The sequence below is a fragment of the Archocentrus centrarchus genome, chromosome 11 (genome assembly GCF_007364275.1).
Source record: "Archocentrus centrarchus isolate MPI-CPG fArcCen1 chromosome 11, fArcCen1, whole genome shotgun sequence".
Taxonomy (NCBI): domain Eukaryota; kingdom Metazoa; phylum Chordata; class Actinopteri; order Cichliformes; family Cichlidae; genus Archocentrus; species Archocentrus centrarchus.
In genome coordinates, this window is record NC_044356.1 from 12,195,688 (window position 1) to 12,222,036 (window position 26,349).

General features: G+C 40.3%; 2 protein-coding genes across 2 annotated transcripts; one reads left to right on the forward strand and one right to left on the reverse strand.

Annotated features, from left to right (window-relative positions):
• The first annotated feature begins 535 nt into the window (after positions 1-535).
• zdhhc3b (zDHHC palmitoyltransferase 3b) lies at positions 536-15,818 on the forward strand. Its single transcript, XM_030741415.1, has 7 exons — positions 536-916; positions 6,597-6,928; positions 8,873-8,997; positions 9,918-10,014; positions 11,277-11,358; positions 11,504-11,634; positions 12,726-15,818. Exons 2-7 carry the CDS (start codon positions 6,626-6,628, stop codon positions 12,882-12,884), a joined length of 897 nt encoding a protein of 298 aa, XP_030597275.1. The 5' UTR covers positions 536-916; positions 6,597-6,625; the 3' UTR covers positions 12,885-15,818.
• Positions 15,819-21,050: 5,232 nt separating this feature from the next.
• tmem42b (transmembrane protein 42b) lies at positions 21,051-24,774 on the reverse strand. The gene is made up of 3 exons (XM_030741602.1): positions 24,453-24,774; positions 22,947-23,093; positions 21,051-22,639 (listed from the first exon to the last, which is right to left on the reverse strand). Exons 1-3 carry the CDS (start codon positions 24,627-24,629, stop codon positions 22,493-22,495), a joined length of 471 nt encoding a protein of 156 aa, XP_030597462.1. The 5' UTR covers positions 24,630-24,774; the 3' UTR covers positions 21,051-22,492.
• Positions 24,775-26,349: the final 1,575 nt, after the last annotated feature.

A 26,349-nucleotide genomic window follows, 5' to 3' on the forward strand; every position in this document is an offset into this window, starting at 1 on the left:
AGGTGGTGATGCTCCCACGCATGATGCTCTCGATGGTGCAGGTGTAAAAGTTCCTGAGCACCTTGAGTGGGAGCTTGAAGTCTCTCAGCCGCCTGAGGAGGTAGAGACGCTGTCTGGCCTTCTTCACAGTGATGTTTATGTGATGAGTCCAGGACAGGTCCTGTGAGATGGTCACTCCCAGGTTCTTGTAAATTTATATATATATTTTTTTTTCATTTAAATTTTTGATTTGTTTTCTTGTAAAGTTCAGGGTTTTTTCATGTTGATTTGGCATTTTCTTGTAAATTTCTGAGCTCTTTTTCTTGTAAACTGGCCAGTGTTTACTTGTAAATGTGTAAATGCTTAATATTTTTCTCATAGATTGTCAGTTCTTTTCTTGAACATTTGTGAGTTTCTTTCCTGGTAAATTTGCCAGTTTTGTTTTTCAGAAATTTAATTTTTTTTTCTCCCCATATTGCTTTCATATTTAGTTCCTATCGGGATTTGATTGGCGGACTGGCGCTGTACAGCCCGGGTGAAAGTGCTACCTGAAATTCCACGCTCAGGGCAAAGCTGCCCCCGATCGACAGGAGCGGGTGTCTGACTTCCTGGTTGGATCTGTGTTTGGCTGTCCAGCTTCCCGCAGAGCTTTCTGGATCTAACGAGAGGACGAGACAGTTTGGCAGCCGCTTGTTTCAGGCCACGTTCACCCAACTGTTAGCTCAGATAATTAACAGCTCATTGAAAGCGAGGCGAAAGCGGGAGCCGAGCCGCGGGGGCCGAGGAGGGCAGCTGTCCGGAGATCAGTGAGGTTAGCTGGGATTGAGCTAACAGACGCGGGCTTGTGTGGACCCTTCGGTGTGTCTGAACTCCACAAGCCTCCAAACTACACGAAGACTTCAAGATACGTGTGTCGACTCAAGCAGGAGAGTGCGAGGTAGGCTGTGGAAAGCCAGTCTTACTCTAGAAATAGTTATTTTTCATTTTAACTGTTCCCAACTATAAAGTGCTGGAAAACCAGACACCCTGCTGTGCTTCGGCTGCCAGTTAACTTCCTGGTTTACTTTCTGAAAGATAAATTCCTGTCATGTCATATTACCATGCAGGTAAGTCATCATGTCTTTACCGGTCAGTTTACTTAAAATACAGGTCAATGAATCAGTTAGTCGATGAACAAGTAATGAAATTACAGCCGTCATTAAAGTCGCTTAAATAATGAAGAATAGCTCAATACAACAGATACTGTATGACAAGACAAAGGAGCTCAATAAGGTAAAAGGAGCACAGATAGAAATAAAAGAATGAATGAATGATGATCTAAATATAATACAATAACGAGCTTAATGTGTAAAAATCTAAGCAAAATAAACTCATAATTTAGTGAGTAATCTTTAGTGTTTGAGTTTATTAGTTATCATAGTTTCCAGTGACAGTGAAGATTTTGCTCTGAACAATAAAAAAAAAATCAGTTTAGGCTGCTGATTAAACAGCTTAATTCATCATAGAAGTCCCTGCTGCTGCTTAAGCGTTTGTTAAAATCCGAGTGAAATCACAGACAGGTGACTGAATTAAAAAAGAAGCCATGATTTTCGCCTTACAGTGGCATGTGTCATGGAGCGAAACATATTAGGCAACAAGGGAGCAGTCAGTTCTTGAACTTGATTTATCGGAAGGCGGAAGGACGTGAGATTTTGAGATTACTACTGATAACTTGGAGTGTCACGTTCACTGAGGGCCTTATTCTATTCCACCTCAAGCTCACATCCACACCTATGACCAATTTAAAATCAATTAATTTTGGACATGAGGTAGAAACTGGAGAAGCCAGAGAAAACATACACAAGGCACGGGAAGAGCAGGTTACCTCCACACAGAGAGCATCCAGGAAGGTTTGAACCCAGGAACCTCTTGCTGTGAGGCGGCTGCATCACACCAGGCCCAAAGGTGGCAGGTCTTGTGACCAAAAGTGGTCCAAGAAGGGACAACGGGTGATGGGCAAGCAAGCCTCAAGAATATGTGGTTGGGAGTGACCTTTATGTTCGCTGTGGTAGAAAGTTGTGAGAATATCGAGTGTGTCCCTGACCCCGTCTCATCAGATTAAGTGGCCACAGTCAGGAACTGAGAGTCAGCACTGGACCACAGAGCAAAGGAGTGATTTATTTAACACTGAGACTGCATGTTAAAGTTGCGCAATATACAGTGTTTTTATACAGAAGAACACATACAAACAAAATGCAAAAGACAAATCCATCATGATGTCAATGGCCAGGTGTGTGTCGAGCAGAGGCATTTTTCTGCTTTAAAAAAAACAAACAAACTTGGGTCCTGCTTTTTGTGTGGATGTTACTTTAACATGCACAGTGTTCCCTGATGGCACACGCCAAGCGCTGGTCATGAAAGCCTTGATGAACGTGGCGTCCAAATTCCCCACATCTAAATCCAGTCGAGCAAATTTGAAATCATTATGAAATCAAGAGGAATGCACGCCAAGTTAAATTGATGCATTATATTTAGATTTATATTTAGATTTATTTTTGATAGCCCAGACTGTGTATTAGGGGTGTCAGATTTATTTCAGTTCAAGGACCTCAAATGGCCCCAACTGATCTCAAGTCTTCAAGAACAGTAAAACTACTTCAAAACAACACAAATGCCTTTGGCGGGTTGCATTTGACACCATGGCTGTAGCCAGCAGCGGGTTTTGGTCTGTCGGTTTAAAGACAGTTAATGCTCTGTCAGTAATTTGTGGACAGCTTCTTCTTTGTCGTGTTTAACGGGTCTCAGATTTCTGTCACCCTGCCTCAATACAGGTGCAGCACTATGTGCATGATAAATAAAGTAATGTAATTTAAAAGTGTCATAATCAGGTCAAGTTTGTTTTGCTCTAATATTTCCTGAAACATTACATTAATCTTGAGTGAAACAACTTTTTTCATTTTTTTTTTTTTTTTTAAGTTCCCTGATGAGGTTATCAGTAAAGTAGAACAACATCAGTGTGTTAACTAGCTGTTTATCCCAGCAGGAGGTCCTCATGCTGCCTGGCGGCATTAGCTGCCTCCTTCACTCGGTGGTGTAATTTGTTTTGAAATGCACTCTAGCAGCAGGGTATCAAAAATACCCGTAAATCACTGAGTGTCTTTGTGTGCTGCGTGTATTTCAAAGGAGCAGTATGAACCTTTTTCACATACTGTATCTAATCTTACAAAGCTGCAGAGCCACCTCTTCACTGCAGCCTGTTTTTTGGGGGGGTTGTCTTAGAGAAGGTTTTGTTGTGTAAAGTATTTTTGTTCCAGTCGAGTTGTTTCTTCTCTGTAAAAGCAGTCATTCGCTGATAGAAATCTATATACTCATTCTATGGGAGAAACAATTGACTTAATTGTTAATGAACTCTGCCTCTGCAGTTAGTTTCTTACCTTTTTATTGTCTTGAGTTTCTATCTTTTCTCTTCTGCATTTTCACTCAATTCTAGTTGCATTGCTGTTTTTTAGCTGTTGTTTCTAATGAAGTGAGTCGTTTTCAGTGACACAACAGCCTCCTGTAACCTCCTAAGCTTCCTGTAGCCCCCTCCCTGAAGCAAGTTTTACTTGAAACTCGACAGGTGGACTCCCTCCACCAGTCGAGTCAAATATGTATCATGAAGTGAGTCACGTGTATAATCACTTTTAAGTTATTCTGTGGTTATTACAGGATCACTAACATTGGTACCCATAATACATTTAGTACTCCCAAAATCCACCTAAAAAACACAAATTCATTTCAGATTAGTATCATTACTCGTTCTACTACAACAATAAGATAAACCTCTTAAAAAAAAAAAAAAAAAAAAATGAAAGTAAAGCAGCAGTCAAAACTAGAACAGTCTCAATGAGCATACTAGTCTCCTGGTGTTGCTACAAATGTTCACATGCCTGGCGGCGCCGAAATGCCTCGCTGTGAGTAGATCAGTGTTGATAACTGCCTGGTGACATTCAGCATACATCAGGCTTGACTTGGCAGCGAATGTTGGGAACAGAGGTTTGTTTGTGAACATGCCGTCCGTGCCAGTTGACGTCTGTCCGACTTTGGTCTCAGATGATCCTTTTAGGAAGCTTTTATTTCACTTACAGTAACATAATGATTTGTTGTCAACTTGAGTGATGATAAATTCGAGCCTGATCTCGTGGTAAAACGTGAAATAGTCATGAAAATTGTTACATTTGTTACATTGCAGTCAGCAAGACTTTGATCATACATGGATAAGCAGTAGAAAACTTCGAAGCTATTATGTTTTGTATCTGCACTGCCTGTTTTTGAGTCCCAGGTGGGATGTATCACCATGCCAACCAAGAAAAACTAAACTGAACCAGGTCATTTTTGGTGCCTACACCTAACCGAACAACAAATGAAAAACAGAACTAATGCTACAGTCACACTAGGGAAAACCATTGTTGGGCATGATCAAAATGAATGAATGAACTTGTGATTTTGTTGCCTTTGAAATGGGACTGAAGATGGGGACCAGGTCTGCAACCACGCAGTCAGTTGCTGTCTTCAAACAACTTTGGTGTGTTAAGATGGTGATAAAACAGCAACAAGGAAGAGTTGGCAGTTATATGCAGTCTGTGATAATAAAAATGTGGTAATCGCAAATCTGTTGCTGTCAGCAGACACAGAAATTCACATTAACTACTTACATTCAGAGTCCAATCAGAACCTCGCAGATGACAGTTTAACCGCACAATGACAGGCACTCGGCAACCTTGCGTTTATATAGGAATATAACCAGAATAAAGCCGATGGCTGTCAAAGGAGTTGTTGAGGTGAGTCTCTTATTGCAAGCAAGTTGCGTTCGTCAGCGCAGACTGACTCAGATTAATTAAAGTGTTTACAAATAGATGGCAGTTATTAGCAAACCCGCACCAATCTGTCTGAGAGTGACTGCAGCCACTCCAAGTCAGATCGTGATTGTTTGGAGACAGGTTGCCTCCCACTGGGATGCCTGTGCAGTTGTCTTGCGATTGAAGGTAGTCACCCAGAGGTTGATGGTGTTGCACACTTGACCTCTGACTGACCAGCTGGTCACTGAAATTACTTGCAGTCAGTTGCCAAAAGTTTAAAAATTCACTACAATAACCAGGCAACCACCACTCCTAGTTGTAAGGAGGAGGTTGCCATTCTATGTTTAATCTAATGTGACAAAGTTATTAGGCGAAAAGGTTAAAACCAAATATGTGTAAAATGAGACCTGGCTGATGAAAAGTTTTGTTCATGTAAACACCAACAGGATGGATTTGTGTCTAAGAACACAAACTTATAGATTGAATATTGCTGCTCTATTGCCCGTGTGAGTCTGGCTGCTCCCTCCCAAATAAACATGGTGAAACAATGAGCATAGGAGAGGAAAATATGGCATCAAAATGCAAAAAAGACTGAGCAAGTGCACATAAACTTGTTAAATGGCTTAAATACATTTTGGTTTTGATTTAATTTAGTTTCCCTTCTGGACTGTGATGAACTCTGAGATGTTTTATTTTACTGAAGGACGCCTTTGAGTAATTTTGTCTCTCTGGTGCTGTACATTTTCATTCTGATTAAATTTCCATCGTCTGGGAAGCTTGCTTAACTGTCAGGATCATTGCCCAAGTTTTAATTAATGTGGACATAAAAGTGAGATTAGACCATCGTTCAGTTAAGCCTAATGGATAGATCGAATCCTCAGTTATGCTCAAGCAGTTTGATGACTCTAATTTTAAGCTTAGATTTTAGTGAAGAGAAGGGCACAAAGATTTAGGCATCCTCCAGGAATCAGCTGTTTTATTTCAGTCTGTGTTATCTGTATGCAATACTGTACTTTTTTTGACAGTTTGGCCCCTTTGAAGTCACATCAGCTTTACATATACACACACACACAGACACATACACACACACACACACAGACCTTCTTGATGACTTATTTATGAGCCTCGTCTCCAGACAGAACTAGATGCACACACTTAAGCCCTGTGCAGTGCAGTGCTAGACAGTTGTGTAGTGAGTTGTGTAGTGTTTTTTTTTGTTGAAGCATTGTTTTGTTTCACTTTTAAAGCCGAATGCTGAATTACAGCCTTTTCTCTTTGCTGTGAGAGGAATTTGGATGGATTTTTTTTCTTTTGGCCTTAAGGGATCAGAGCAGTTAGTGTTCCTCCTCCAGTTGATGTTCACCCCAACCTTATTTGCTGATTCACTGTTGTCTTAATGGCTCCTGTCTTTATTTATATTCCTCGAGGATCACGCAGATGCTGTTATTAGTCTGTTTACACCGACTCTTAATTGCTGTGGGACACCGTGCTTACAGCATAGTATCAAAGTAATGCAGACAGAGCAGAAACATCTAGTGGATAAAATTAGTTGTTTGATAGAAAATAAATTATGTAGTTCAGCTTCTCTCTTGAGATAAATTTTATTTCTCTGTGTGACAGAAAATAATCCATATTGAAATCATTGGAAGTGAAAATAACTGTACCAACTGTGTACCATCCCTCATCAACTCTCTCTTCAGATCCCTCACATAATTCCCTAATTCCTCTTCTTCTTTCATTTTCATCCCATCTCTCTGTCCCCCCTCGTCCTCACCATCTGTCTCTCGTCACTCCTCGCAGTATGTGGTTGGAGCCACAGGCCCTGTAGAATGAAGAGCCCGGCGCACCGCACGAGGGACATCGAGCGGCAAGCTGGCTACCTGAACCGCGAGCACTGCACCCCTCCTCCGCCCCGCACCGGCTCCGACACCATGTGGTTCATCCGCGACAGCTGCGGCATCGCGTGTGGCATCATCACCTGGCTTCTGGTCTTCTACGCCGAGTTTGTAGTGGTGTTCGTCATGCTGCTGCCTGCCAAGAACGTGGCCTACAGCCTCTTCAACGGGGTGCTGTTCAACGGCCTCGCCTTCCTCGCCCTCGCTTCTCATGCCAAGGCGATGTGCACAGACCCGGTCAGTCTGAGTTTTATTAGTCCATTTTGATTGCTTGTGGGATGCGATACTGTCTGTGTGACTGACACCATTCATCCTTTGTAGCTTTATTACTGGAATAATTTTACAGTATGTTCCTGTTGGTATGGCTATAGTAAATATTTGGGTTGTAACAGTTACTGTAATTAAGGTAAAGTGCCTGACTGGGGTATTAAACTTTTATTTCCATCTTCTTTTTCTTTAAACTTCCACTCAACAACATTTCAGAGAAATATAATTTCGTTTTTTCCTCCACACTTGTTTGGCATGATTATACCTACACTTTATTAGGTACACCAGTGACCATGAGTTTGCAATATATGCTCATGAAATACATTCACATTAAATCAGTGGCCTCCAAACTTTGTGGTTTGTAACCTTTAACGTGTAACTGCAGCCTGTCGCTCAAAATTTGTAACAAAAAAAAAAAAAAAAAGATGGGAAAAAATGAGATTTCTGCAGCAGAACCAAGTTAATACATATTTCCCACCATATTTATCATCCTACAACCCCTTTCAATTCAATTCAATTCAATTCAATTTTATTTATATAGCGCCAAATCACAACAAACTGTCGCCTCAAGGCGCTTTGTATTGTGGGTAAAGACCCTACAATAATACAGAGAAAACCCAACAGTCAAAACGACCCCCTATGAGCAAGCACTTGGCGACAGTGGAAAGGAAAAACTCCCTTTTAACAGGAAGAAACCTCCAGCAGAACCAGGCTCAGGGAGGGGCAGTCATCTGCCGCGACCGGTTGGGCTGAGGGAAGAGAACTGTGGAAGAGAGCCAGAGATTAATATCAATTAATGATTAAATGCAGAGTGGAGTATAAACAAAGTAAATAAGGTGAATGAGAAACAGTGCATTATGTGAACCCCCCAGCAGACTAGGCCTATAGCAGCATAACTAAGGGATGGTTCAGGGTCACCTGATCCAGCCCTAACTATAAGCTTTATCATAAAGGAAAGTTTTAAGCCTAATCTTAAAAATAGAGAGGGTGTCTGTCTCCTTTGCAGGTGCCTGAAAGTTAGGTCAGTATTAAGCAACACTGAACCATCAGAAATAGCCATTTTGATTTTTAATTTTTAAAACTGCTTATGTGGTTATCAAGTTTTTTCTGTCCCGGACTGAGTTGGTTTGAGTCAGCTCCAGCGTTTACACTACAAAGCAACAGTATCTTTTCCTTATCTGCTTTAACTTACCCTAAAATCTGCAGTCAGGTTACGCAGGCCACATGAAGGTGATTACCAGCTCGATAAGTCAGCCTGAGGTTTCCTAATCTAGCTCTGAAATAGGTCGTGTGTGTGTGTGTGTGTGTGTGTGTGTGTGTGTGTGTGTGTGTGTGTGTGTGTGTGTGTGTGTGTGTGTGTGTGTGTGTGTGTGTGTGTGTGTGTGCGTGCGCTCGTGTGTAAGATTGGAAAAACACTTTATAAATGCTGTGTGAGTTTATATAGACTCCTCAGTATCACAGCTCTCCCATTAAAACGTGAGAAGATCTGACATGTAATTACGGCTGCATATTATGTAATAAATGATTATAATTTAATGAATTAAATAATAGGCTGTGTTGCTTAGGTGTCCAAAAAGAAAGTTTAAGCATTATGTTTTGAGCTGTAGTCCCAGCGGTGGTAAATAGTCTGAGAGCAGGTAAAGATTAACTATAAAAGCAGAATTCAAATAGGTAAGTAGGCAAGTACAAAGCTTCATACTTCATAGTACATGGTTTTATTGTTTTCTGATGTGCGATATAAATAAAAGTTACTTGACTTGCTCCATTTTTTTTTTTTTAATTTGGCAAATTGAATAATAAAGAAATATTATGTACGTTTTAGTTTAAAATGACCTCCACATCTAAATCAAGGTAAAGAAAGTCACATACAGTGACAGAGCAGAGCTGACGTCTCTTTTCACCCCTCTCTTTCAGGGTGCTGTGCCTAAAGGAAACGCAACCAAAGAGTTCATTGAAAGTCTGCAGCTCAAACCAGGACAGGTGGTGTACAAATGCCCCAAATGCTGCAGCATCAAGCCAGACAGGGCTCACCACTGCAGGTATAGCACTGTGTGAGTCTGTGTAGTCTCACTGCAGACGCTGCACATTTGAAAACAAACAAAAACAAAAAAGAAGAAACTGGGTCTGCTGAAGTCTGCACCTTACAGAGGAAAGTCCTGATGCAGCGCTCCGGCTGGGAGCGCCTCTCCTCCTCCGTGTTTGTTACTCCACTGCCGCTCCTGCCTTACTTGCGTGTGTGTGTGTGTGTGTGTGTGTGTGTGTGTGTGTGTGTGTGTGTGTGTGTGTGTGTGTGTGTGTGTGTGTGTGTTTTTCAGTTGTGTAACATTTCCCTGCAGACGCTGCAGCTTGATAATAATGAGGAGTTCCCTCTGTGGGTGCTCAGTGGTTTCTGTGGGATCTCACAGCATGAAAAGTGCAAAAACACCTACTATTAATTGAATTGTAAAGCCAGTGAGTCACTCTGTCTCAGAAACAAAAATGGGAGTCAGTTTGAATGAAATGGATGATTTTTTTTTTCTTTCTTCTAGCTGAATATTATGAGTCATTCTTGTGGGTGATTCAGATGATACAGCGCAGTGACACAGTTATCTCTAACAGCCCAAACAAACAATGTTACACATAGACTGGCAGCTTTTTAAAGAGCCATTTCCCTCTGAAACAAAGCACCCAGGCAGCTCGAGTGTGACTCTCTGCTTTGTCTTATGATAAATTATGAGTTGCTGGGCTTTACTTGAGTTGTCAGCCTGCTGTGGTTCTGTCAGATAAATAACCCCCCGTCTGCAGCCACAATGACTGAGAGCAGCCTGGAGAACATTTTCTCACATTTGAGTGAATTAACTTAAGGTGTTTATGTGTGTGTCATTTAGTGACAGTTGCTGTGACGCACTGGTATCCACATTTGTGCATTGCATGGCTGCCTCAGGTGTGCCTGTGATAAATTTTTCTCTTGTCTCCACAGTGTGTGTAAGCGCTGCATCAAAAAGATGGACCATCACTGTCCCTGGGTGAATAACTGTGTCGGAGAAAACAACCAGAAATACTTTGTCCTCTTCACAGTGAGTCTTTAACCACAAAACTAATATTATAGTCCGCTTCAAAATATTAATAATAACTCCCTCTGTCATTCTTATGCTTCCACTTGGCTCCTATATCTAATGTGATAACAAATACCAAACACCTACTGGCTACTTTCATAGGCTCACTTTGCTAGCACCGGGTTGGACCCCTTTTTTTCCTCCAGAGCTGCCTTCATTCTGTGTGGCATAGTTCTCTGAGGAAACATTCCTCAGAGACTTTGAGCCGTATTAATGTGAAAGCATCGCACAGTTGCTGCAGGTTTGTCGGCTGCATCTCCATGATGAGAATCTTCTGTTCCACCACATCCCAAAGGTGCTCTATTGGATTGAGATCTGGTGACTGTGGCGACCATTTGAGTACAGTGAACTCACGTGCTCAAAAAAGCAGTTTGAGATGATTTGTGATGTGTTATCCTGCTTGAAAGCAACTCTCAGAAGATGGGTACACTGTGGTTCTAAAAGGATGGACATGGTGAGCAACAATGCTCAGATAGGCCGTGGGGTTTAGATGATGGTCAGTTGGTACTTAAGGCCCAAAAGAATGCCAAGAAAATATCCCACACACATTACATTGCCAGCAGCAGCCTGAACTATTGATACAAGGCAGGATGAATCCATGATTTTATGTTGTTTATGTCAAATTCTGACCCCACCATCCAAATATTGCTGGATTGTCCAATTTTGATGAGGCCCTGTGATTTGTAGCCTCAGTTTCCTGTCCTTAGCTGACAGGAGTGGGAGCCAGTGTGGTCTTTGCTACTGTAGCCCATCTGCTTTAAAGCTCAACGTGCGTCTCTGAACGCAAGGTGTGCTTTTCTGCATACCCTGGTTGTAACAAGCGGGTATTAGAGTCACTGTTGCCCTTCTGGCATCAGCGAGGCATTCTGGACCATTCTCTTTAAACCCTAGAGATGGTTGTGTGGGAAACTCACGGCAGCTCAGCAGTTTCTGAAATACTCAGATCAACCCATCTTGTCACCAACAACCAGGACCTGTTCTGGGTCACTTAAATCACCTTTCTTCCCCATTCTGATACTTGGTTTGAACTTCAGCTACATGCCCAAAGGCACTGAGTTGCTGCCATGTGATTGGCTGATTAGATATTTGCATTAACAAGCAGCTGAACAGGTGTACCTAATAAAGTAGCCTGTTAAAATGAGTAAAAATAAGACCATAATTATATATGATGACTATAATAATGAGCTAGTAATAACTGACATTAAATTTGTGTTTGTTTTCAGATGTACATTGCACTAATCTCCTTCCATGCGTTAATCATGGCAGCCTTCCATTTTGTTTTCTGCTTTGAAGAAGACTGGGCCAGTAAGTGTTTGTCTTGTAATATAGTAGTTTAGTATTGGGGCTTGATTACCAAGAGCCACCAGTCTAATCTGAATAGCTTGTGACTGAGAGGTATTACTTTTCTTTTTTTTTTTAATGAAAAAAAAAAATCTCCCTCCTTTACCAGAGTGCAGCAGCTTCTCTCCACCAGCAACCGTGATCCTCCTCATCCTCCTCTGCTTTGAGGGTCTCCTCTTTCTGATCTTCACCGCAGTCATGTTTGGGACTCAGGTCCACTCCATCTGCACTGATGAAACGGTGAGTAAAGACAGCAGCAAATTTCACCACCATAATTCTCCCCTGTACGCCTCCTGAATACTGAATTTCAGCTGCAGCTGTGTCAGCAGTCTAACATCAGGCTGAGTTTTCATGTCAGAAACTTTCCACCCTGCTGAAGTGCCTTTTTAAAAAAAAAAAAAAAAAAAAAAAAAAAAAAAGGTACTAGATCCTTTCCAGCTTTATGGGAAGAAAGTGCTGCACTGGCTCTGACCCTCCCCTCTGCTGTTTTTACTTCACGTCACAGAAGACATTTTTTAGTAAGACTTTTAAAGTCTGTTTTGACATGACACAACCAAAAACATGTATAGAGTATATAGATTCTAATGTCTAAAAAAATCTTTAAAAGAAAAATGTCAGTAAGAGTTTGTTGCATATTATATGTAGTGCTTGTGCTCTCTAAAGCTACTTAGAAGCACATATATGTTCTCGTGGAGAGAAGGAAAGTTTATTGTCCAAACTCTGAAAAAAGTATTTTCTCAGTCCACAAAATGTAATACTAGAAATGAGAGAAACATTGTTTGGGATTATGCAAAAGCATTGTGATATCAGCAGTGTTTAAAACAATGTTGTTTTAAAAATGACATAAATTCAGGGGTGCAGGGGTTATTTCTGGATTTAGTCAGGGATTAGGACTGGGTTTAATAAGAGGCTAGGACTTCCCAGTGATGAAGGATAACCATTCTAAAACCCCTCCATCTCTTGTTCACTAAATGAGAGCACAGAGGAGCAGCTAGTACACCTTTGGCCCCCAGGTAGGTTCAAATTAGTGCATTCTCTGCTCAAGCCACCCACAGGTGTGACTCACAGACTTATAATAGTCACTACAAAGAACTGTCAATTTGAGTCTTTCAGTCCATTTATTGACCTTGTTGGCACATCCTGTGTGCTTTCTTAGACATCAGGAACCACTAAGAGTGAGTCACCTGAGACCCGTGAAGGGAGAACAAAAGAAGGCAAAACATGATTAATTTTTAATCCCGTATTTAGCAGCTGCATGTTTGCAGCTGATACGGTCGATGTTCTGTATCAGCGCTGAATTCAACTCGCTCTGCATGCTTACTGTTTTGCAGGGCATTGAGCAGCTGAAGAAGGAGGAGAGGAAATGGGCCAAAAAGTCTAAGTGGATGAACATGAAGGTGGTGTTTGGCCACCCGTTCTCTATAACCTGGCTGAGCCCCTTTGCAACACCTGATCATGGGAAAGCAGACGTGTACCAGTATATAGTGTGAAAGCTGGAAACTAAGCGGCTGTGGACACGGACTGATCACTCCTGCCCTGTAGCACAAACTCCTCGTAACCACTTTAAAATTTTCTTTCCTTTTATGATTTATTAATATTTCAGGGTGTTCTATAAAATCTGTTGGTCCTTCTTTTTTGGTCCCTCTTTTGGTGCTGACTGAGATTAATGAGGTGTAGCTGCACAACAAAGCTCTTTTAAACTACGCAGCAACATCTTGACAAGAAGCATCTAATAAGACTTTGGCAAAATCACACCAAGAGACTGAGTTTTGCCTTCGCTGGAGTAAAAATCCCTGCAGTATGTCCGATCATCTCCTACTTCTAAGACTAAACAGTGTGAGCTCAAGTCCTGAATGTTTCCACTCAGAGCAGTGTAGCACTGTTTCCTCAATGGACACCTTTTCTTTTCTTCTTCCTGTAAAAACAATCCTTTCACTTCATTTGCTTTATTAGTCTTTTTGTTGAATGCTGCAGATGATTTGCCTTAGAACAGAGAGCGGTGGCATCTGCTATTTTTAAAGATATTTCTATTTATTTGCCTTAACGTGACAGTCCGGACTCACACTTGTTAAATGCTGCCTGTGTCCTCCTTTAGCTGCCAGATAGGTAGGTTTGTTCATTTCGTTTTTCTTTTTCTTGCATTACTGGAATTGAAAGAAAACTGTAGCAAAATGTAACTCCCAACTTATCTGGCACAGCAAGAAATCACATTTTGGAAACGTTTGAGTGTTTTTCAAGAGGACTGAAAATGGAGAACAGCAATAACCTCACAGTGGCTGGTCAGAGTTATAATCCTTAAGATTTCAGTGCTAGATGGCAGGTTTATGTTACAGCAAACACTCGCTGAGCAGAAGAGTAGTTTTTGTATCTGTGTACAGAGCAGCCAGACACACTGGAGTCTGGTTTTACACTTTCCACAGTACTCTTCATCTTACAGCTCCTGTCTTCTTCTGTGACTTTTTGCAATATTTGAAACCAATTCAGTGTCATAACATCTTAAAAAAAAAAAAGTCTAAAATGTCTGCATCTTGTTTGGGTCGTGAAGCTTATCAGCGGGGTCATAAAATGCTAAGCCAAAGGCAATTTGAAGAATAAACTCCGACAATCACGCGGTATTAGCTTCACAGTAAAAACTCTTTTTGTGTTTGGGGAGCTGAGCACATAAGAAATGTTGCATTGGATGCAGCTTAAACAGCTGGTACTGCTGCAGCATCAGGACAGTGGGATAAATGTGCACTGACTGAATTAATCACTTCCACTTGCTTATTGTGGCAGTTTAAATCATGCATGAGAATTTAAGATGATATACAACAGCTCTACTGTAAATACTACCTTAACATTTATAGCATTTATTTTTTGTTGACTTTATAAGAAATCATCAGTGTTTATTACAGACATGAGAGGTAAAGGTGGAGTTATAATGGACTATATTATATTGGGATTTCTCTCTTTTTTTTTTTTTTTTCTTGCCATTTGAATGAATAACGAAGGCCGAATGTTCAGACACAACATATAAACCACCCCCTGAAGGTCCTCTTCGTGCTGCCAAAAATGCTCTGACCCATTGAGGAATGAGCACATGATCTTTGGGTGTATCCTCTGGCGTCTGGCCTGCATGGATCGGGTTTGTTCCAATCACGCATATTTGGATGCTTGATACACTTCTGATCTTTGTCATGTTCCTCAAGCAGTAACGTTTAGGTGAGTCCTGGCATTCAAGTGTAACATCAGCATGAATGCCACGGACTCAAGGTTTCCCTGCAGACATTGCACTTTAATGAGATTATCAATGCTAATTACTTACTCTCTCAGTGGTTTCAATGTTGTGACTGATTGGTCTATAATTGAACACCTGTGTAGCAGAATATTACAGGTCGTGTGGACTCGATGGTAGAGCAGTTGCGTTTAATTATGCTAGACTACCTGAGAAAGGTGGCCATTTGGTGGAGAAAAGCCTTTACTGAACTTAAATACACTGGATGGCTGTTGCTATTAAAATGTTGACCAAAAATGGTGTAAGTGTAAAATTAAAAAGTTTGATTTCCTGAAACTCTTAAGGGTTATAACTTTCACATCCTAAGTGACATTTGGCAGGTAAATGTGTACAATATTTAAAGTGACTTCCTGTTTGAATCTAAAACTGACGTTATACCAGCAGTCTTTTGAGTATTCATTTGCAACAATCACCAGCTCAGACAGAAAGTCAGGGAATCAAGCAATACGTGTTGCTCTCTGTATGTGTCGACAGAGTGTATTTCACTTGCTCTTAATTGGTGGAATTTGCTTGTGGATTATCTGGTTTGTCGCAGATTGTTGTATTTCTGTGTTTTCTTTTGCTTTTGTTTGTTTGGGGGGGGGGGGGGGGTTGCAGAATAAAATGCTGGTTCATGTGTAGGTCAGTGGAAAATGTTTACTGCGGCTGGAAATGCTTTAACTGTCACAGCTGTGGACAGTAACAGGCCACTCGGCATGCTGAGGAAACTCCAGATTTTAACCTTTGAGGATGAGAATTTGATGCAGATAGGAAATGGGCAACTTCAAAGCATTTAACACTGAAATTGCCTTTGCTGGAATGTGTTGTTTAACAGCCTTACTTGAGTTAAAAATGGGATTTTTGAGGATGATGGTAGGATATTTCAAATATGTGTTGCCAAATTGAATGCTAAAGGAAGTGAGGCAATGATGCAACCATTAAAGCAGTTGTCAAAAAATGGCATTTTCTTATGCTTTTAAATGTTTTTACTATTATGTGGACATGCAGGTTTACACAATCAGCACACCAGCTTTCTTCTCAGATATGTTCTGTGTGGTCGGGTATGCAAACTATTTGTCTAACTTACTGTGGGCCACATGATTTTATTTTGTTTTTTGACCATTGTATTTGTTTAAAGGGATATGGAAATAAAATTGTATGAATACAGATATTTTATTGGCTGTTTGTTTATTCTTATAGCTGGGGTAATTTTTGATACAAAAGGTATGGTGGCCCTGAGAGGTCAAACGCACTGCAACTTAAGAAAACACCAGCAAATAGAAAAACGTGTCAAAAGCACACAAAACACAACAGATGCTGAAAAAACAAAGAAAGTTGAACACAATAGGAGTAGAAACGGAAGAGTTTATGGGGATGTGACAGAAACCAGAACATGTGAAGGATTGCACAGAGACGTTTAAAAGCAGCGGCAGATTCTTCAGTGTTGCGATGGAGAAAAACATACAAGGTAAGTTGTGTTTTAATTCATGATTCATAAAATACTGTAGATTGATGTTTGTCAGTAGTCGTTTACTGTTAGCTTGTCACTTCCACAGCTGTTCTGTCACACTGATTACCCAGAAGCACCCACTGATTTGCAAGTTTTGTTCTGCAGTGTTTTTTTTTTTTTTATTTATTGGTGCTTTCTTAAGTTGCAGCTCATTTGACCTCCCAGGGCCACCGTACAAAATGGTACATGTGTAAGTAAGTTATTGATGCTATAGTGTCATAATTTAATAAATAAATCTTCATTGCAAAAGCATGTACTTCATAATTAAATGCATGTTTTACAGTAAAATACTAACATACATACTGTAAAAATGTAGATCTAAAACCTGTTAATAATGGCATTTTTTTAACTCAAGTTTTATTTTTGCCAAAATCTTTTTTTTTTTTATATTTTGTTCATTTTATTTGTCTTTTCTGGAAAAAAAAAAAGTTAGGCCATTATTTTAAGACAGTGACGATATTACAATTTAGATAAGGGATTTTAGGTCTGTGTTTTTACAGTATATTTATGCCAACAAAGTTAAAACTACAAATTGTAGTTTACATTTATTTAAGTAAAATTCAAACCTTTTTTTGACACCGTTATAACTATAAGATTTTGGCAAATGAATAGCTTATCTGAAAACAAATGGAGAACAAAAAGTGGTCATAAAGTAGTTGATATTTAGTCCTAGTAATTCTTTTACTGCATTCAGTTTCATGGGTAACTTTAATTAGTATTTCATCTTGGGCAGATATTTTATAAAAAAAAAATATCTTTACCATTTAAAAAAAATGTAGAACAAACTCACTAAACTATAAACGGTCTTTCCTTTTCATCCATCCACTTTCAAAACAGCAGTCACCCCAAGGCACTTTATATAGTAAATTAAAGACTCTACCATATTAAAGTCCAACAATCAGGCGAGTGAGCAGCATAACATAACTAAGGGATGATTCAGGGTCACATGATCCGGCCCTAATGAAAGGTTGAAGCCTAATCTTTAGATTTACAGCTTTTCTCTTTCAACAAAGAAATGTTTACACCTCCCTCTTTAAGTGGAATGTAAGTCTTTAAAAGAAATATAGACACAAGTGTTTTTTCTTTTTTAAATTGCAGATTCTGTATTACACTATTTTTATGGTAGTTGTACTGTTAATGCTTTCTTATAATTTTGCAAAAATTGGTATAGAATTAGAGTTTAATCATTTCCAAACCATCCTCAAAGGTAGAAAAATTACCTTTGAATAATGATCTGAATGGTTGCTGCCTTTTAAATAACTTAATGTTCATAAAATCCCCCAGTTTACAACACTTTTTGGAGATTAAACAAAGACTATGGAGATTATCTCAGTTTACAACTCCAACTCCCAAACCCCCCAAAAACCGAGAAATTAGGAAGGGTGCTTTACACTAGTACTTTACACTTCACTCTATAATGAATAGAGCCAGTCTTCCATGAAAAAAATTTGCTCTAATTTTTCATGAAGGGCTTTAAGCACATTCTGCTTTCCACTTTTACCAGCAGCGGACCATTTAAAGAAAGAAAGGAGTCTAATGGAGCACAAACCTCACTGTGTAAATAGATGTATACTAGCTCAAGGCTAGCTCGTCTCCAGCCCCATTATCAACAGTAAGACTGCTCATTATTTGGCATTACTGTGGCTGAAATTCCTCCTCACTGCATGAAAACACAGATATTACCATTCAATTGACTGGAAACGGAATAACTTCGGATTTCCTCAGAGCGTCAGTGATGAGATAAGACTCTTGTTTGTTTGATGAGATGTTTAATAGTTTAGGTGTTCCTTCTCTCACTGGAGCTGGTGCTTTACACATCCTTCCTATATTAACAGAATATACTTACACTTTTACACATTTGTTTCACATAATCTGTAATAATGATATGATATGAATCTTAATAATGATTCATATCAGAGCAATCAAACTGTCTCAATTCATGTTAAAAAGCTGAACATGAGAAGAGATTTTTCAGTGCAGCAGCTTTCAGATTAAAGCGATGAATAAGCTGCATACATAAGGAGTACAATAAACCAATATAAAATCAGTCTATTTTCCATCAGGCTTTCAGTGAGTTCCCCTTAAGCTGTTTTCAAACTTGAACTCTGGACAGTCTCCAGCACACAGCAGGAGATTCATGTATTATCATTTTTCCAAATATTCTCTTTTAGACCAAAAAGCTGCCTGGGTAGAGCATGCAAAATGCAGCATATATGACCCCCTTTGCCTGCAGTGAAATCACCAGAAAATTACCCACACTATTCTCACTTGGGTGCAACAGGTACGTCATACAGTTGGACTAAGGAGCGAGCAGGTTAAAGACTGTTTCAGTCCATTTCTGTTTTCATATGAGCAGAAACGTTCAGTGCGTCAGTACATGTGTGAAATTAGAGGTCCACATACATCTACAGTAGTTTTCTTGCAGTGCAGCACATTCACTAGTCATTGTGACATGCAGCTTGTCAGGCCAAAGTCATTCTATAGTGGTTTTCTAATCACTTTGTACACCCACATCTATAATTAATGTGCCCACAGATAGAAATGCATGCCACTTTGATACCATGCCGCGCTCACAGAGCTATAATCATGGTTCAGAGGCTCTGGCTGTTTATCTTACAGTCAGAGTGGCTTCACGGGAAGATGCTTTCCCATATCACGCTGTTAACTGGAGAAAAGCCAGGCAGATATTAAAGGTAGATTAAAGAAATACATGAGCATTCAATTTATTTCAGATGAGAAGATTATTACCACAGCCAAGAAGCCCATAGATAAGCTGGACTAGAAATGGCAGAAACATTAGGCTCTGCCTAAAAGACCACCTCACCAACACATTAACTCTGTTAACATTTTATACTCTCTAGGTTTAAAAAACTAATTATAAGCTAAGCTCAGTTTTGCGTAGCCTAGCATGTAAAGTGAACAGGACTGGTATTTAAGTAGCAAAACATTTTCTTATCTATATGCCGAGCTAAGCTCACCAACAGCCAGCTGAGTAGCATAGCTCAGCATATAAAGGGAAATGGGCCAGCATTTTTATTCTAGGCAGTCTGTTTTTCCTGTCTTATGTTAAGCTAACCAACCAGTATCTGCTCAGCTCAGCTTGTAATTGTATATGGACTTGTTTATATAGTGCTTTTCCAGTATTGCTGACCACTCAAAGCTCTTTGACGAGTGGTATAATCTTCTCGTCAGGCTCTTGATTAAATATCTTACTGCTCTTTAAATTGAAGGTAAACATTGAGGCATAAACGTCTGATGCTGCTTCGCGTGACTCCCTGCTGTGAAACATCACGGCCTGTCTTTAATATGAGAGGTTAACATTGTAGTTACATAGTCACTTTAGTCACATTAACAGGGATGCATTTAAATCACGTGATACAAAACCTGCACAGCAGCACTTGGAAGGACATCTGATATATTTGTGCATTACCGCTGTGAGATATTATAGACAGGTACCATAGCTACCATTATGCATTTATATTATGATATGTATCCAAACAACAGCAACATGTGATCTTTAAACACTGCTCAAAAAGCAGGCAAAGCCCTGTGCCTGATGATACTAACAGAACATCCCTCTAGTAGCGTGTATTGACATTTTCTCTCTTCATTTATTAATGTTCACCGCTCCCTCCCCATTACACACCTCACAGTGTATGAGAAAATATGTTATTGCACTCTCAATGACACATCCAGGGATGTTGATGGGAGCTGTTAGTGAACAGAGATGTCTGTGAAGCCCAAAGAAATAGATTATCATTCATGATGTGCAACAGACTAATATGAGAATTTAAATTCAGGTCAACTGGCAATCACAAGGCCAGACGTTGGAGAGACAGCGGGGCCACCGAAGTCACAAGTTTAATGAAGCAGATCACGGTGGGGGTGGGGGGGGGTCACTCCGATTCTGATGTGGACTCACGATCCAGGAGGATGCTTTGGTGTGATTTATCTGAGTTCAGGCCCTCGTGGGAACGTGCACACATCTATCATGAAATGGAAGATCAGCTGCCTCTGAATGAAAATATGTGCCATGCTCATATCTCAAGGTTAAGGTTCAGGCTATCAAGAAAGGCAAATAAAAAGTAAATCCAGGCAAGAGAGAATTCCTCCCAGGGGATGAGCCTTTCAGTGCTACATCAGAAGGATTATTACTTGTGAAAATATAAGCACACTTCATTAGCTAAGTGCTTCACTTAAAACACTGCCTTGAGCATGCATAAAATGCAATGTTGGATGTTTACAGTGAGTGTCTTAGTAACTTAAGGAAATGGGAGAATTAAGAGAGCTTTTTGGAATGCAGTACTTAATGCACAGGCTGACTGATGCACAGAGCACCCGATCCTATTCGTCCATTGCTCATGACTGACACCCAGTAACCAAATACGTGCAGAAATTCTCAAATGATCCTGTATTATCTGATTCTTTATTTAAAGATTTCCATTCAGAGTAATGTATTTATTTCCTTTCCTGCAGACATTCAGATGAAAAGATTGATTCTGCTCATGCCTATACAGTTAATGGTGAAGGACGAGGAATAGCTGCTCTGTCTAATGGCTCAGTCACGCTAGAGTAAAAATAGGATGGCGACCTCTATGCATCTAGGAAAAAAATCAGCAGTTGCTGGGAGATTGGTTGTGGCAACCAACCAGTCACCCTCAGAAATTGTGTGTCCAACACCTTTGGCTTCTGGGCAGCCACTTTCAATTGTAAGACAACTGCATAGGTTGCCTGGTTGCAGGAAACCTGTCTGCAAAAAAAAAAAAAAAAATCACAGTCCAATTCAGGCTGACGAAGGCTTGCAAATAGGATTGCCAACACAATGCAATTAATCTAAATCAGTCTGAACTGACGAGTGCAACTCGTATGCGACACATCTGTCGCCAACTGGTTGTTTTCTGATTATATTCCTATATAAAAGCCAGGTTGCTGAGCACCTATGTCTATTCCAGTTACACTGCCATCTTGTAGCAACTGTCACTATTTGTGGAGGAATTTCTGTTTTAAATCTATGAAACTCTGGCTGGATGTAAGTAGTTAAGGTGAATTTCTGTGCATGCTACTGGCAACCGATTCAATCACAAACTGATAGCAGACTGAGTGTCTTATTGAAATTTTATCGCTGTCTTGATGCACCAAAGTTGCTTTGAATGTGGGAGCTGACTGCAAATGATCACAGACCTGGTCCTGTCTTTGAAGCAACCATTTCAAAGGCAACTAGATCACGAGTTCACTGCAAACAATAATGCAATAATTTTGGTCATGCTGTAGTCTCCAACCACTTTTTTCCCTAGTGTGACTGTAGCATTAACCTAAGAAATCCCAATTAGTGTTGTCTCATAAACCAAGAAGTCAAACCAACACCTTGTGGTTTTAATTGCTTCCTTTAACAGATTTCCTCAAGAAAACTGGTAGAAACTAAGGGAAGTCACTACGCCCAGCCAGAAAATAGTCCCACACATATTCCTCTACAAAGACAAAAAAAAAAGTAATTTTTTTCATTTCTGTTCATGAATATATTAAACAAACATGATATAGTGCATTACTTATTGAAATAAGTTGTACTTACAAGCTGATTTGGTTATCTTCCCACAGAGCCAGCCTAACTACCCTCTGATTTCCAGTCTTTCCAGGCTTCACACTGCATTGTCTCTACAGACATATGAGTGGTATCAATCTTCTCATGTAATGCTCAATAAGAAAGCAAATAGATGCATTTCCCAAAACAATTATTTATTTAGCTTTCTTTATATCTTTTCAGTTAGCTCAGAAGTTGTTGTGCTATTGTTGACTTTCCAAAAAGTAATGTAAAGCTAGTATAATTTTTGCTCCTTTGTAAAGCCTGTGGACAGAGATGATTTTAGAGCTTCTGGGAAGCTGGACTCAGCCATCCACTATTCTGTCTCTACTAGCTAGCCCTTGGCTGTGCTCTGGTTGGACTGGCCGAAAGCCAAGATCTCTGATTTTAGGAAAGGGCTAAACGAGGCTGCACCAGCAGGGTTTTGTATCCCGCAAGGCCACAAACTGCAACCTGTAAAACAGATATAAATTTCAAGTAAACGATTTCCTTTTTGAGAAAGTGAATCACAAATTTCACTTCAGGCTAAATAGTTAAAATGGAATTTTGTTATTTGACTGTAAGACAACAACTGTTTCCACTTGACTTAAACAAGTTGAGCAGTAACTTATCATTAATTTAGCACGTGTCCCAGTTAAAGAATAAAACACTTTAAATACAGCTGCTGTTTTCAAATTTTGCTGCTCTTTGGCTCTAATAAAGTCAGAGATGTGTGCCATAACAGACCACAAGCCACAGCTAGTAGAGACAGGACATATTATTCATCTTTTTTGGCAACTGTGTTCTGTTGTCCATCCTGCGGCGAAACCCTCTGAATTACCAACAAACCGGACAAGGTCAGAGAGATCCCAACCCACCACAATGTTATCTGGGCTTCCCCAAAGATCAGCTGGCCCAGGAAAGCCTGCAGAGGAAAAATAATCATGATTTTTATTCAAGAATAATGCGTTTTTAGAAACAACTGGCCCACAAAGATGCCCTAATGGCCAATATCTAAATGTAACAAGCAAGAGCCATAGTGTCAGTGTGACAAGTTATTTCTGAATATAGTCTAGCCTATTTTCTAAAATAAACCAGATTATGTAAAAAGGAAGGGCGTTAAGGTCAATGTGAAATTATTTCCACCCTCTACAACCTGATGGATTTCACTCAGAGGACATGGAGTAAGAAAGTTAAGGAGAAAGAGGTATAAGAGGGAGTCTGTCACTTACGGAAGATATGAAGTTGGAGGCAGTGGTGGTCACAGTGGTTCGGGTGGAGGACGAGGAATACCTGAGCGCTTTGGCAAGGAAGGTCCACATCACAGCATTGCAGGTGAAAAGCAGCCCACCACACAGCAGCCTCAGAGGGATATGGAGCTAAAAGGCAACAGAAGAAACTTGTGTTTTACAAAATTGGTTTTGCCCATTTTCCCCATCAGGAAACCGTCTCACGATTTTCTGGACCATCAGGCTGTTTTGGCCTGCTGTGAACTTGAGTGGTGATATGCTCCCTAAAGATGCACATAGATGCATTAATGCAGCCTGCATGCAGTGTCCACCTGTTTCTTTATATAAGATAAGCCACCCAGCATAAGGCATGGTCAAAATTCAGGTGCAGGAGAGACATTCTGTATGTCACTCTGTTTAAAAAGCATGGGCTGATTGTTTTGTGTGTCAGTGTGTGACTTTGTGCATTTGTACGCACTAGGACTGGCGTATTCCCAGTGAAACATTCAGGTCCAGCCTTGGCATATATTGAAAACTCATGTTCAAACAGGCTTGTATATTAGTTGCACTTTTTTCCAATTTTGATAACAAAATGGACAAAGGAGTTACAGTATAAACCTATCACTATTCAATATAATTCATAAAAGAAATGTCATGAAATAGCACACATAATATCTTAAAAACTATTCAGTTTTTAAGATATTATGTGTAAGGAGTGCCTTACCTCCTTCTTTTGAGGAGGTAAGGCTACAGACTCTCCCTACACCTCCATCCAAAAACACAGCTGACTGACAGCAGTATTTTTTTTTCAAATTTTCTCTACTACACATCCAGTACTATCATTAAAGTGAATTATTTTAATTACGTAAAAAAAAACCCCCAACTCTCCAGTAGTAGTACATGGTTCCTGATTTTTTTCTCTATGACTGCATGCCCTGTAGTCTGATGTGAGGCATGCAAATCTCGTGGAGCACAGTAACAGCCTTTACATACACTTTGCATCCACCTGCAATCCTAATTTGCAATTCTAAATATGCCTAAAATCACGTATAAGGGTCACGACTTTCCATGTTGCCTGCAGATGTTTCTGACATCACTGCGTGACGTATGTAGACAATCTGAAGGTCATTCAAGAAACTTGACCCCCTTCCCGCGTCAGATACGAGCCTTTCTCATCATCATTCACATACAGAGATACGTTTCACGCTTACAAAATAAAATAACGCGATAATACACTCCTACAAACTGCAATGTCCTTCGATGCGCTGGTTCAGCACGAGAGCGCAGCTGCCGCGCGGGCTCCCCCGTGTGATGCTGCAGATGGTGCTGATGCTGAGGGAGTCAAGGAGCCAGAAAAGAGAGGCGGGCGGGGATAACCCCCCTAACTTCATCCGTGAGAACCCCCCCGCCCGCTCTCAGGCGTGCGCTCCGGCGCCGCGTTATTATTCACACGCAGCCAATCTCACCATGTTAATAATTGAAGCAAGTTTAATTGCGGCAATGCCTCACCCGGTCACAGGCGGTAGTTTCGTCCGCCTGTCTAAATTTCCGCTGTTCTCCCCATGTCCGGAGTCCGGTTTCACAGACACCCTTCAGGTAGTCGGCTCCAAGGGACAGTTTGGCCGAGGACGACGCCACAGCTCCGAGGAAACCCGCCAGCAGTGCATAGAAAACTCCCGGAAACATGATGGTGATGATGATGACAGGCGAGGCACATTATTTTCTAATCCATCTCTTTACATGTCTGCTGCTGATCCGCGCTGAGCTGCGTGCATCGTTGTATGACTGTTCACTGAGCACGTTTCTCTGCACTTTACATCGACAGCCGTCCGGTGGCAGTCACACAACGTATGGTCGAGCCTCTCTGAGGCATTCTGGGGATTGTAGTTTCATATCATAACCTGGCAGGAATGAAGAAAGTGTCTGCAAACATGCCGAAACCATAAAAGGAAAGTGGCAATTGAGATTAAACTCATGCTTTTAGATATAAGAGAGCACATGTTAAATACTTTGATTAAAACAGTCTGAGGTTAAGAAGAGTTTGAACTGAAGCTCTTTCGTGTTATTTTGCACCATAAATCCTGGGTGGAGCAGAGGGCAGTCAATACTAATGTAATGTTCTTGAGTGTGGGTGGAGAGCAATGACTCCAGTTGATCCAGGCTCCTTGAACCGCAGGGACAAAGCTGGATTTCCTTTCAGCATACTGATGAGCTGCAGTATAAAGGCTCATTACATTAAACCACACAGGCTATAAGTTAATTGGCTGAGAGAAGTATGTGTGTGTTGGTCTCTTATGGTCCTTCGGTGGCCTTTTATAGAGAGAGGAGGCTGTCAGAGAGGTGGAACCAGAACAAGACAAAATTACTCTCCTAATTAGAGGCAGAAAGTGGAGTCAGCAGCTGAGATGCATGGGCCTGTAATGAGAGTATTAATCAGAGTGTTGTAATAGAGACAAGAGTCATCAGACAGATGTCCATCTCTTCATCAGACTCAGCAGCTGAGCATCTGGTTGTAGATGGAGGGAAGATGAGAGAGCATTCAGTCAGCACTGCAGCTGACTATTAATTTAGGTATTTATGTGGACAAACATGAATCAGTGCAAAAAACCTTGAACTTGTAGTAAAATGGTTCATCAGATACAAAAAATGTTTATGTCATATTTTAGGATGATTTATTACTCATAAATTGATTCAGTCTACCTTTAGTTCTGGTTGTTTTTAACATGGTTTTTACCTATTTGAAATAGTTTGCATTTTATTTTGATTTAAAGGGGTTTAATTTTTTAAACCTCATAATAAATAATATACAAATTAATTAAAGAGGCACTATAAGTAGTGTAATCATGCTAAATTTCATAGAAAGGTTCCAACTAACTTGATTAGTTAGCTGACAAACTCCCACCGTAGCAGAGGTGGGAGTTTGTCCCTCTGCTAAGGTACCAGAGGTTTGGCTAAATTTAACATCAACACTTTAATTTGTCTGATATTTAAATGAAGCAACTACTTTATGTGGAAAAAGGTCTTGAATTGCAATGATAAGAGTTCATTAAACATAGTTTTTAACTACAGGGAATCAAAAGGAAAACTTGAATGTAGACTTAAAATTAACTACACATGCTTACATTATGAGCAACATCATGCATTTTGTCACCTAGTAAACTATTACTATTATCAAGGCTCAGCTAACTGGTGGACTCAAATGCAGGGCTTGTAACAAAAAGTTCACAGGTTTATTTTCAACACAGATAATCAATAATGAAACAAGGTGAGTTTCCAGATGGCGAGGTTCGGATCCACAGAATGGGTCAGTCCATAAACAACTGCAACACTCTCTCACTTCGGCAGTTGTCCAAGTCCACAGAACAGGTAAGTCCAAAACAAACACCACACTCTCTCTCAACTAACA